Source organism: Solea solea, chromosome 19, assembly GCF_958295425.1.
Source record: "Solea solea chromosome 19, fSolSol10.1, whole genome shotgun sequence".
NCBI classification, from domain to species: Eukaryota; Metazoa; Chordata; class Actinopteri; order Pleuronectiformes; family Soleidae; genus Solea; species Solea solea.
Genome location: NC_081152.1, coordinates 838,418 through 851,107, shown reverse-complemented (window position 1 = coordinate 851,107; position 12,690 = coordinate 838,418). Strand labels below are relative to the sequence as shown.

The window sequence follows — 12,690 nt, the reverse complement described above, 5'->3', positions numbered from 1 at the left end:
TGGCCCAAACAGATTGTTGCAACAGCATGTGAACAAAACAAAAAGAACGTTAATCTCACGATAAAAACATCGACGCTGTTAAAACGGTTTTGTGTTAACTCCGTTTATAACGCGTTAAACTGACAGCACTAGTACAGAGTAAATATTTGCTGGTTTAAAAGATAATAATGTGTCAGTGCTTTGTGCGAGAAGCTTTAAAAAATGACACAGAGCGTTTGAATTATTCATGCTTCATTTTCAAACTGTTGATCACAAAGAATCAAGAATCATGACCAACAACAAGAGAACAGCATGTGACACTTTCTATGACAGCAGACTCCACTTTGACACATGCACGAGACCAACGTTTGAACATTCAATCCAGGAGTGATGAAGAACTTAAAGACAAACTAACCCCCTCTGAACCAAGGCAAAAACCAAAGCACAAGATGTGACGCTGAGACGTGGAACACCATCTCAGACAAAGTCTCCGTTAAGACCAAGAGACAGATGCAGGACCTTTGTCTGTGTGGTGGACGAGTTCTGTGGAAGTGGAGTTTGACTGGCAGAGAAACACCAGGCCTTCAGCAGACTCTGACTGTGATCTGAACCACCAGCAGGTGGCGACGTGTTTGACATCGCGCCGCTGCAGCAGCAGCAGCAGCACGAAGGACCCGTGTCGTCGCTCTGGTCAGAGGGAGCGACGGTGGACGCAGGACCCGCAGGACCCGCGCTGTGACAGTAGGTGGCGCTGTGACCCGGTGGTTGGGCAGTTCTCAGGCAGCGAACACGCAGCACGTTGAGAAAAGCTTTTTTAAACTCCTGACTGAAACACGGGTAGATGATGGGGTTAATGCAGCTGTTGAGGTAGCCGAGCCAGAAGGTGATTTTAAAGATGGTTTCAGACGGTTTACAGGACGGGAACATGGAACCTGGACACAACACACAATACACACTGATCAAGGTAGGCAGGTAAGAAGGAAGGAAGGAAGGAAGGAAGGAAGTTAGGAAGGAAAGAAGGAAGGAAGGCACATAGAAAGGTATTTGGGAATTTAGACCCAAAAAAACCTCCAGTATAAAAACAACATGGTACAAATGAACAGTAGATCCAGAGTTAACGCATGAGGACGTCATGGGCCGGATAAAAGTGCTAACTGAGCCAGATCCAGGCCCAGAGCCTTATGTTGCCCATGTGTGATCTACAGTGAAACTGACGCAGGTTTTTTTTTAGTCCTTAATGTGAAACTACTAACACTGCACTTCCCATGTTAGTTTGATCTATTCTTACTGTGGTTCTGCTTTTTATTTCTTGACTGTTTGACTCTGAAGTGTTTGTCGTGTTTGTCGTGTCTGTAACGTGTTGTTGGACGACGTTCTCCAACAACATGGAAGCTTCTGTCTGAACACTGCAGAGACAAATCCACCTCCGTGTTCATGTCTCCGTGCACTGAGTTCCTTTCATGCATATTCAGTGGACTGGAAAATGCTTTTGCTTTAACTGCTGATGAAGATGTACTGGCCTTGAGGACGTGAGCAGAGAGACAATGAGTGCTGGTGGACATGATGTCATCACGAGTGAAGAGAGGAGACACTGTCCTCAGGACCCGGATTATTCTCAGGCTTTTTATCTTTCATGTGCATGTAAATATGTTTAAGTCTCACTGAAAACCGCAGTGTCCTCACTTTATGAGCTCTGTGGTACCATGCCAACGCTGCTGCAGCTGCACTGTAAAAACTGCCTCGCTAAAATAACACTCAAAGCTTAATATTGTTACATTCATTTAAATGGATTTTTGTTTTAAGACAAAGAATCTGTCAGCGGTTTAAACAAATGTTGCTTGACTAGAATTTGTGTCTCTTTCACCCACAAACATTGTTCTAGCTTGTTCCTGGGAATTAAAGCTTAAAATAAGATGTGATATCTTATTAAGACAAAATTTGATTTTTGGTCTGCTCGTTTAATTACCTAAAAGTAAATGTTTGCAGTGAAGTCAAAACCTCTGTTCAGCTTTTCAGAGCCTCAGAGAGTGAGAGACGTGTCTTTGTTCTGTCCTCTGAACCATGAAGGTCTGTCTATCTGTGGGTCTGTGTCTGTCTGTGTGTCTGTCTCTCTGTCTGTGTGTCTGTCTCTGTCTGTCTCTGTGTCTGAGAGGAAGCCTGGCAGCGTCACAGTCCGTCATCTGTAATCGTCTCATAGTCCGGGTTATTCCGGCCTCTGCTCTGGTGTCTGCTGCTAATTTAATCTCAGAGGTGAACGAGTGAAGTCTGAGGAAAATGAAACTGTTCTTGAACGTTCACAGTGTCTGAATCTCATTAGACACACACTTACATTTAATGCCATCATCCATGACTCATGTTCATCCTTTTACCTCTAATCTGTCAGATTACAGCAGTGATTTTGAAGTCATTCATTAAAAGTAAGAGTTGCCACACACCTGTTTACATTTGGATGACATGGTTAATCTGAGTCTGTTTGTAAAAATAACGATAATATACGTTGTGTTTAATCCTCGTCCTCCTTCAACACTAATCCCTCTGTTTGTAAATGGATCCGTGTCTGAATGATAATCTCCCCATCTGTGATAGATTATTACCCATAATTACACACTGACACTCACTAATCCCAGTCCAGTCCTAGGGAATAATGCAGATCAATTAGGATTTTAGATTAAAGCGGTGGATGACTGGTGTGTGTGTGTGTGTGTGAACAGTAATTTAAACACAGAAGTTTCTCTTTCTTCTTTGTTCATATAAATGTAATGTTTAATGAATAATGTAGATCTTATCTTTATATTTAGACTGACTCTTATGTTTCTATTTTGTAACATATTCTTGGAGCTGCTGAACTGTGAGTTTCTCTGTGAGATGAAGAAAGTATCTATGTATCCATCTTATCTTTGCTGTAGTCAGCACTTTTTCTTCTATGTCGTCTCTGTTGTTGTTTCCTGTCTCAGTTACTTTTACTTCCTGTTTTTCCCGTGATTGTTAGCTCCGCCTTCCTGTGAGTTGCTGCTTTCAGATGTGCTCGCCTCTCTTCTCTTCAAGTTATTTTAGTTTTTCAGTTTCATTTAAACAATGTTTGTGTCCTTTTCTTTGCTAAAATGTCATATGTCACAGTTAATGTTTATATATGAACATATAATAATAATAATGTTATAATAATAATATATAATAATATATATTGAATATAATAACTATAGTGTTAATCACTACTTTGGCTAAAATATAAACCAGCTTCATGACTTAAAATGAAGTTAGTAGTGCTGTCAAGGCTGTCAGGAAATAGTCCAACTGGATTATTGAACACCAGGAAGTGATGGTGAATAAAGTGGAGGTGGAGAGAATGTGTAGCATGAGTTGAGAGCTGTGGGGTTTCTGTGATTCTGTTGCTCAGACTCAGTGTAAACGTGAGAACCTGTGGATGTAAAGGAGGAAATTTACCGATGGGTAAAACCAGGAAAAACGGCAGCCAGCACAGAACGAAGCAGCCGACGACGATGCCCAGAGTCTTCGCCGCCTTCTCTTCTCGAGTGAACTTGAAAAACTTGGGCGGAGAGAAAGTGCAACACTTCCTCCTCTTCATCGTCTCTTCATCGTCCCGTTTTCCCATCTGAGCGCCGCCGTTTCCTCGGTGTTTCCTCAGCATCACGCCCTCCGTCTCCACGCCGTCCGCCTGGCTGCCCTTCCTGATGGCGCTGGTCTCCCTCTTCACCACCGTGTACACGCGGCAGTACATGGCCAGGATGATGGCCAGAGGAATGTAGAAGGACCCTAACGCCGAGAACAAGGCGTAGCCCGGCTCCTCCGTGATCAGACACACCGTCTCGTCCTCGGGTTCTGGTTCCCTCCAGCCGAACAGAGGACCAACAGAAATGGCTGCAGACAGTAACCAGAGTGCAGCCACCGCCGTCAGGCCACGCCTCCCCGTCGCCATGGCCGGGTACCTCAGAGGGTAGCTGATGGCCAGGTAGCGGTCGATAGAGATCACACACAGGCTGAGGATGGAGGCGGTGCAGCAGAGGACGTCCAGTGCGGCCCAGACGCTGCAGAAGGTGCGGCCGAACACCCACCTGCCCGCGGCCTCCGACGTGGCGGAGAAGGGCAGGACGGCGGAGCTGAGCAGAAGATCCGCCGCCGCCAGGTTAGCGATGAAGTAATGCGTCACTGAGCGCCAGTGGTGGTGGAACAGCACGGACAGGATGACCAGGATGTTTCCCAGGACGCCGAACACGGCAAACACCACCAGCACCAAACCAAGAACCACCACCTTAGTCACGCCCACGTCCGAGGACGAGCTGCAGTCCAGACAACCATCCGCAGCCGAGACAACGCTGGCGTTCTCCGCAGGAACCATCGCAATCCGTCTGCTGTGATAAAGTGTTTACAGCAGATGAAGCGCACTCGTGTCCCATCTGCTCCTACACCTGGAGGCCGAGCCTCCGCCTGAAGCAGCAGGTGAAGCTGTTTCTGCTGTTTCTGCTGCTCCTGTGGTTCATTTGTAGATTCCTGCCAACACTCGCTGATCACGTCCACGTCCAGGAGCAGAGACGCCGCCACAGTCTGTCATATTCAGACCAGAGGAGTCGATTAGAAGAGCTCTGATGCAGGGAGGACTTCATGCTCCATGTTCAGGAGCGTGAGAGCAGGACACCTGTTACAAGAGAGGAAATAACCCAATCAGGCTCAATGCCACTGATGTTGCTGCAACAGAGGAAAAATGAAAATGCGTGGAAAAGTGGAAAAAAGGTTTTACACGGCACCGAGCTGTCATGACCGAGAAAAACTAAAATCACTGTCAGTTTAAGTCTACGATCTCTACGTCACATGACATGACGTCTTTATCTCACTGTCAGACAGATTTTCCAACAGGAAACTGATGTTTGTAAACCACTCACTCTCCCACACCAAAGTCCACAGAGAAAATCAGTGATTTTAACATCACACACACACACACACACTGCTGCCTCCATCACTAAACTCAAATGTCTGATTTTGTCTCTTCAGCGCTTAAAATCCTTTGTTCAGATTGACCTCAGTAACACAAAGTGGCCACACGAGGCAGCAGAGGACAAGCAGCTCCTGTGTCCCCGCAGCTAAAATTGCTGATTTTCTCTGTGGACTTTGGTGTGGGAGAGTGAGTGGTTTACAAACTTCAGTTTCCTGTTGGACAAGTCTGTCTCACAGTGAGATAAAGACCTGAGACGTAGACAACGTAGACTTGACAATGTGTTTTCATTGAGAGTGAGCCTCTGTTTCTCAGCAGCAGGGGGCGCTCACAGCAGAGTCAGCTCTGACTGTCTCATATACAAGACTTCAAAAAGACTGCTCTATCCTTTAAAGTTGAGATCACACGAAACACTTTAGCCTTCAACCTTAAAACAACAACAACCTGTCGTCCATATTTTTGCTTCACCTTTATTTAACCTGGACATAAACTTCTGACCAGTGAGAATTATCGTGGACCAGAAACTGGTTTGAATTCAAAACAAAGAAGGTAAAGACAAGGACGGTGCAGAGGCGTGGAATCATCCTTCCTGAGGTCGTTATATTAGAAATCAATCATTACGAGACGAGCAGCCACACTTTTCACAAGGTCCTGTGTCAGCAAACTGAGCTTTAACTCACACTCTGACTGACAGGCTGTGTATCACTGCAGCACACTCTGTGACAACTGACAGACACACAACTGACACACAACGACACACACTGACAGACAACGACACACACTGACAGACAACGGACACACACTGACACACAACTGACAGACACACAGTGACTGACACACAACTGACTGACAACGACACACACTGACAGACACTGACACACACTGACAGACACTGACAGACAACGGACACACACTGACAGACAACGGACACACACTGACAGACACTGACACACAACTGACAGACACACAGTGACTGACACACAACTGACTGACAACGACACACACTGACAGACACTGACACACACTGACACACAACCACACACACTGACAGACAACGGACACACACTGACAGACAATGGACAAACACTGACAGACAACACACACACACTGACACACAACCACACACACTGACAGACAACACACACACTGACGGACACACACTGACTATGTTTGGATATTGTTTTAACTTTAAATGACTTCCTGTGTCATATTTTAATTAGACTTTTTAACATCATATTTTGAGTCGATTTGATTCTCTAATCCTGGTCAAAATCGTAGACAAAGTCAAACTTAAATGTCACATGATCACACTATAAGCTGACTATAATGAATTATAACAACATTTTAATCTAATTTAGTCAGTGGAAGCAGAATATTGTTTCACTGTTGGAGCATTGTGTGTGTTTTAAATGGTTATTAGTTAGTTAGCTCAAAGCTAAGTAGTTTCCTTCATTTAAAAGATGTCAAAATAAATCAGAATTGATTGATGATGGTGTCATCCCTGATGCTAACATGCTAGCATGCTCTACATGCTGAGACATCGTTCACTTCTCTCTCTCACTCACACACACACACACACACACACTCACACACACACACACACACACGCGTGGATTATATTCCACTTACATGAGCAGTAATGAGCAGGAGTGACGTCACCTGAGTTCATCACGTTCCTGTTGATAAATCGTTTCTTAGGCTAACCGCCGTTAGCCATCGTTAGCAGTAGCTACCATGGAGCTCCACCTACCCTGGGCCTTTGGGCATCGCTGTCCGGCCCGCGGTATGTCACTCAGAAACACGGTGAAACACAGTGAAACACAGTGAAACAAGTATTTATGCTGCATACTATACAACTGTGTGGTACTTTTATTTATTTATTTATTTATTTATCAACACGCGTATCTGCGTCTGTCTGCATAGCGACAGGTGACGCTAGTCACTTACACCTGGACCATGTTAGAAAAAGAAAAGTTCATTCCGACTGTTACATATTTATTTACACGCGTCAAAGGTAACGTCGTGTGTTTAGTTTGTGCTGCACAAGTCTCTGTGTTTAGGGATTATAATCTGAAACACCACACGTGACCAAACACGAAGAGAAATACAACAACTTATCTGATGAAGGAGGCAGCGGTAAGTTTCCTCTAAGTTTCTGGCTTTAAGTTCAGGAGTTATCATTATCTCCCTCCATGTTTGTTTTCTTATTCTCCGTCACTCCTATGTGAACTCACTGTGATTGCAGCATTAGTGTGTGCGTGCGTGCGTAAGCGTGCAGGTGCGCTCTGTGCGGGACGGGTTGTGTGTGTGTGTGTGTGTGCGTGCGTGCGTAAGCGTGCGTAAGCGTGCAGGTGCGCTCTGTGCGGAGCGGGTTGTGTGTGTGTGTGTGTGTGTGTGTGCGTGCGTGCGTAAGCGTGCGTAAGCGTGCAGGTGCGCTCTGTGCGGGGCGGGGCGTGTGTGTGTGTGTGTGTGTGCGTGCGTGCGTAAGCGTGCGTAAGCGTGCAGGTGCGCTCTGTGCGGAGCGGGTTGTGTGTGTGTGTATACTACACCACAGTAGTATAGTGTAATAGTATTCATTATATAGTGCAGTCATTTGATATTTTTAATAGAGTTGGTTAGTAATTGTGTTTATTGTGTGTTTACAGCAAAACAATACAATTAACTGCTTTTTTAGATAAAAGAGATTAAAATTAAATTAAAATTCATTCACATTTGGTCCAGCCCTGAACAATATTTTTAGTTTCTCATGTTGCCCCTTGAGGAAACTAATTGCCCACCCCTGATCTACACGGTGTTGTGCTCAAACACACGTGTTCACAGACATAATAGTTTACCAGTGATTTCAAACTAATACAACAGAAGCGATATTAATAGTACGCGTGGCAGCCATTTTAGAATTCTGTCAGTGTTTGTGCGGTTTCTCTGACTTCTCACTACATCTGGAATTAGTGTTTTCTGTATTATTTTGTTTGCACGTGTTGAATGTGAATCATGTTTATTAAAAGTGGAAAATGCTGCAGTTTCCTCGTGTTCATCAGTAACAGAAACTGTTTGTTTGGATATTTATTCAGACCTCAGTGAAACTGTCTACACACAGTCAAACACGTGCGTTATTTTAAACCATTTTTAAATCAAGACATTGTGAATGTACACAATGTACACAATGTACACAAAGCCAATTCTGTGTACTGAGATTTTGTCAAGGACTTTTTTTATTTTTAAATCGACATTTTAGCTTCTGCAGTGAGGGATTCACAACATGAAAAATAGATTTACACCCAAAATGATCCCATTCAGTAAACACATGTGTGTATGTTTAATTATGATTTACAGATAACACAGATGTACAGATTGAAAATGATGGACGTGTGAACAGAACCTGTGTCTTCTAACATGAAGACGTGTCAGTGACACGTAGATGTCACATGTCTGGACTAGTGCTGTCAGTGACGGCGGCAATTTTTTTATCGTGAGGTTAACGTTCTTTTTTTTTTGGCCTAGCAAACTTTGTCGTTTTTCCATGGATGTATTATAAGAACTGAATAGAGCTCCGCCCCCTCTGCCTTGAAGACAATGTTGTCATGGTGGCCACTCGTGGTACTGCAACAAAAAATACTCATGCGGCCTAAAAAGCAATTTTCACATTGACCACAATAGTAAAAGAGAAGCCTGTAAATGTGTCCACAGGACACCTGGAGACATGGACACAGGCATGTAACGACCTTCCTAAAGGCCATAAAAATCCCAGAACAATCTTATTTCCCAGAGTGACGTCACAGGTGTGTACAAGCACAGCAAAGCGCGGTCATGTGACATCTCAGGTAAGAACTACTGTCAGGGAACCGTACGAAAACTTTACGAGAAATGTGACTAAATGAAGACAATGATGGGTTTTCTGTTACATTTAAAAAAAAAAAAATATTACAACAAAGCAGGTTTTAGTTATTTATTCGTCGCTCATTAGCATTTATTTTCAAACTTATTATCGATTATTAACGAGCTGCTGTGTGGATTCATACTGACATCGTGAACACGGGGCAGGTGACGGTGTGATGACCTGAAACCTGCGCTCACGTCACCACTGATGAACACATGAATTACACTATCTGTTCATAGAGTTATAAAACTACCTTTAACACGTTGTTCCTAAGAATATGATCATGAGTCTGCAGGTTTTCTGGCCTGACTTTATTTTAATATTTTATGATTATTATATTAACCATAAATTGTAATTATATGATAAGTTAGCTTTATTTGTAAACCACCTACAAAAACATTAAAATTTAAACCAAAATACAAAGCATAGATATAAGACCAAAAATCATATTCATGGTTAATATTCAATGGAATCATTTTTTTAATCATCATAAAAGTACTTTGTGTTGTCATGTGACAGTGATTATCATACAGTCGTCATTCAACTTTTCAGCTTACTGTATTCACTATCGTTGGTTTTGACATTCATTTACAAATCCATGGTTTAAAGCCCGAAGCAAACGTGTCATTGGTATTCATGAAATCCACTTGCACACGTCAGTAGCGTACTCCCATCATGCCTTTCGTTATTTATGGACGTGCCGAGCAAGTCGAGAACGTGGACGGCTCATTCACATAGCTCGTCCTCAGCCTCTCTGTTTTGGCCATGCAGGAGCGGAGCCACTGGAACAGTCTGTTAAATGGGTGGTGAGTGTCTTCTATGATCCTCCTGGCTCTGCTGGTGCAGCGCCTGGTGTAGATCTCCTGCAGAGTGGGCAGTGCTGTCCTGGTGGAGCGTTCAGCACAGCGGATCACTCTGTGGAGAGCAGTGCAGCTGCCATACCGCGCAGTGATGCTGCCGGTGAGCACAGACTCCACTGCTGCAGTGTAACAGGTTCTCTGCAGCACTGAGGAGATCTTGAATGTCCTCAGCCGTCTGAGGTGGTACAGGCGCTTCCTTGCTCTCTTTACCAGGGTGGAGATGTGTGTGGTCCAGGTTAGGTCCTCGGAGATGTGGACACCGAGGTACCTGTAGCTGCTAACTCTCTCCACCGGGGTCCCATAGATCCTGAGGGGGGTGTGATGGCTCCTCTGCTTCTCCCTCCTGAAATCCACAACTATCTCCTTGGTCTTCAAGACGTTCAGGTCCAGGTTGTTTTTCTGGCACCATGTCGACAGTGCATCCACCTCCTCCAGAGGCTGTCTCCCTGTTGTTGAGATCAGGCCAACCACCACCATGTAGTCCGCAAATTTCACGATGATGTTGGAGGGGTGAGTGGCTCTGCAGTCATGGGTGTAGAGAGAGTAGAGCAGAGGGCTCAGGACGCAGCCTTGGGGGGCTCCGATGCTAAGAGTACGTGACAAATAACCTAATCTACATTACTTAACCTAAACTCGATTTAACCTAATCTAATCTAAACTATAACCCAAACTAAACTAACCTACACTAAACCTAACATCACCGGATTAACCTAAACTGACATGATGTAATCTAAACTATGCTCTTCACTGATATAATTTATCCTAACCTTTAATTTAAACTAATCTACACTGACTTAATATAAGATGACATAACCTAATTAACACACACGCACACACACACGCACACACACACGCACACCTCTCAGGGATTAATGAATAAATCGATTGTGTTCTAACCCTGATTAACAACACTGACTGTTATTGATTTGTTTTGTTACAAATAACAAAGTAATCAGAGTTCATGAAGGAATGTTTTTATCTCAACATCAAAGGAAAATGTTCACATTTACACATCTGAAATGTATCTAAATAATATAATCATTTTTCATTTACTGAAACAAAAATAAAATGTTAAAATTCAGAGAGAGAAATGTCTCCTGTCTCTCCACAGCAATAACCAGAAAACTGCTGCTTATTCATGTGTTCATCTGTATTCTCCTCATTCATTCATTCATTCATACCATCATCTGTCATTTCACTGCAACAAAACAACAGTGAGGAGGCAGAGGGAACACACACACACACACACACACACGACCACACCAACCATGATACACACACACAGCCACCGCCTGAGGTCCATGATTCAAAAACATTCATTGTGTTTTATCAACCATGAACCTCACACTGTCCTACACACACACACACTGTCATAAATATGAATGTCTTCCTCTTAAAAAGAAAATCACCTCTGACTACAAAAGTCACAAAATACATCAAGTCTTTTCTTTCATGTTCACACGAGCACGTTTTACCTGTTGAGGTTCAGACTCTGAACATCTGAGACTGAAACACGTGGCGCGAAGTCATCAATCAGCCTGCACGCCTGCACAGTGCTACACTATCATTACACTATCAATGCATTATCAATACACTATCAATACACTATCAATGCATTATTAATGCACTATCAATACACTATCAATGCATTATTAATGCACTATCAATACACTATCATTACACTATCAATGCATTATTAATGCACTATCAATACACTATCAATGCATTATCAATGCACTATCAATACACTATCAATGCATTATCAATACATTATCAATACACTATCAATACACTATCAATGCACTATCAATACACTATCAATGCATTATCAATGCACTATCAATACACTATCAATGCATTATCAATGCATTATCAATGCATTATCAATACACTATCAATACACTATCAATGCATTATTAATGCACTATCAATACACTATCAATGCATTATTAATGCACTATCAATACACTATCAATACACAATCAATGCATTATCAATACACTATCAATACACTATCAATGCATTATCAATGCACTATCAATACACTATCAATGCATTATCAATACATTATCAATACACTATCAATACACTATCAATGCATTATCAATGCACTATCAATACACTATCAATGCATTATCAATACATTATCAATACACTATCAATACACTATCAATGCATTATCAATGCACTATCAATGCACTATCAATGCATTATCAAAGCACTATCAATACACTATCAATGCATTATCAATACATTATCAATACACTATCAAAGCACTATCAATGCATTATCAATACATTATCAATACACTATCAAGCTTTGGCCAATTAAACACACCCACACCCACAACATTCACAGTCTGATTAGAGCTCATTTTAATAAATGAGGGTCAGAGTCTGTGAAAGGAGCAGCAGGATGAAGATGAAGATGATGAAGAGGAGTAAGAGTCTTACCTGCTGCAGATGTCGTGTGTATGTGCGTGTGTGTGTGTGTGTGTGTGTGTGTGTGTGTGTGTGTGCAGCCAGGATTTCAAAATAAAGCAGCAGGAGGAGGAAGAGAAGATGGTGAAAGTCATCCGTTCCAGTGTCAGTCACACGCTCTCTCTCTGTCTCTCTCTCTGTGTGGAGTCGCAGTGCACCTCCCACCTGATCCTGACGGACTCCGGGCTCCGCCCCCTGTCCCTCCTCCCCCCGCTTGTGCCCTGTAATGAGTGATTTGTTCACACGTGCCCTCGTCCTCCACTGACCGTGCATGACCCTGTGACCTCAGAGTCGCCCTCATTATCATTATAATGACTTTTATTAATGTTGCAATTATTATAATAATCTCCATTCAACCACAAAAACACTCTTTTTCTAAACAAGCTCTTTGTCAAAACACATTTAACAGGTTTAAAAGAGCAAATGACAGTAAAATGTGATAGAAATATAATAATAATGTATAATAATAATTCATGAAACGTGCGTGCGTGTGTGTGCGCATGCATGTGTGTGTGTGTGCGTGTGTGCGCATGAGCGCAAAAGCCCGTT

General features: G+C 42.9%; 1 protein-coding gene across 2 annotated transcripts; it reads right to left on the bottom strand.

The window, feature by feature from the left end:
- Positions 1-441: 441 nt before the first annotated feature.
- LOC131446792 (alpha-1A adrenergic receptor-like) lies at positions 442-12,194 on the bottom strand. Of its 2 annotated transcripts, none has more exons than XM_058618243.1 (3): positions 12,115-12,194; positions 3,421-4,630; positions 442-911 (listed from the first exon to the last, which is right to left on the bottom strand). In XM_058618243.1, the coding sequence occupies exons 2-3, from the start codon at positions 4,331-4,333 to the stop codon at positions 457-459; spliced, it is 1,368 nt and encodes a 455-aa protein (XP_058474226.1). In that variant the 5' UTR covers positions 4,334-4,630; positions 12,115-12,194; the 3' UTR covers positions 442-456. The 2 variants fall into 2 exon arrangements, with proteins under 2 accessions (XP_058474226.1, XP_058474225.1); XM_058618242.1 differs by lacking the exon at positions 12,115-12,194 and adding an exon at positions 6,584-7,384.
- Between the last annotated feature and the right edge of the window lie 496 nt (positions 12,195-12,690).

Bases quoted from the DNA above. Each gene is read 5' to 3' on its own strand.
- LOC131446792 (XM_058618243.1), bottom strand. From the start codon at position 4,333: ATGGTTCCTGCGGAGAACGCCAGCGTTGTCTCGGCTGCGGATGGTTGT. The intron at 912-3,420 runs GTAAATTTCCTC...TGTTGTGTCCAG, and splicing joins TTTCCTGGTTTTACCCATCG to GTTCCATGTTCCCGTCCTGT.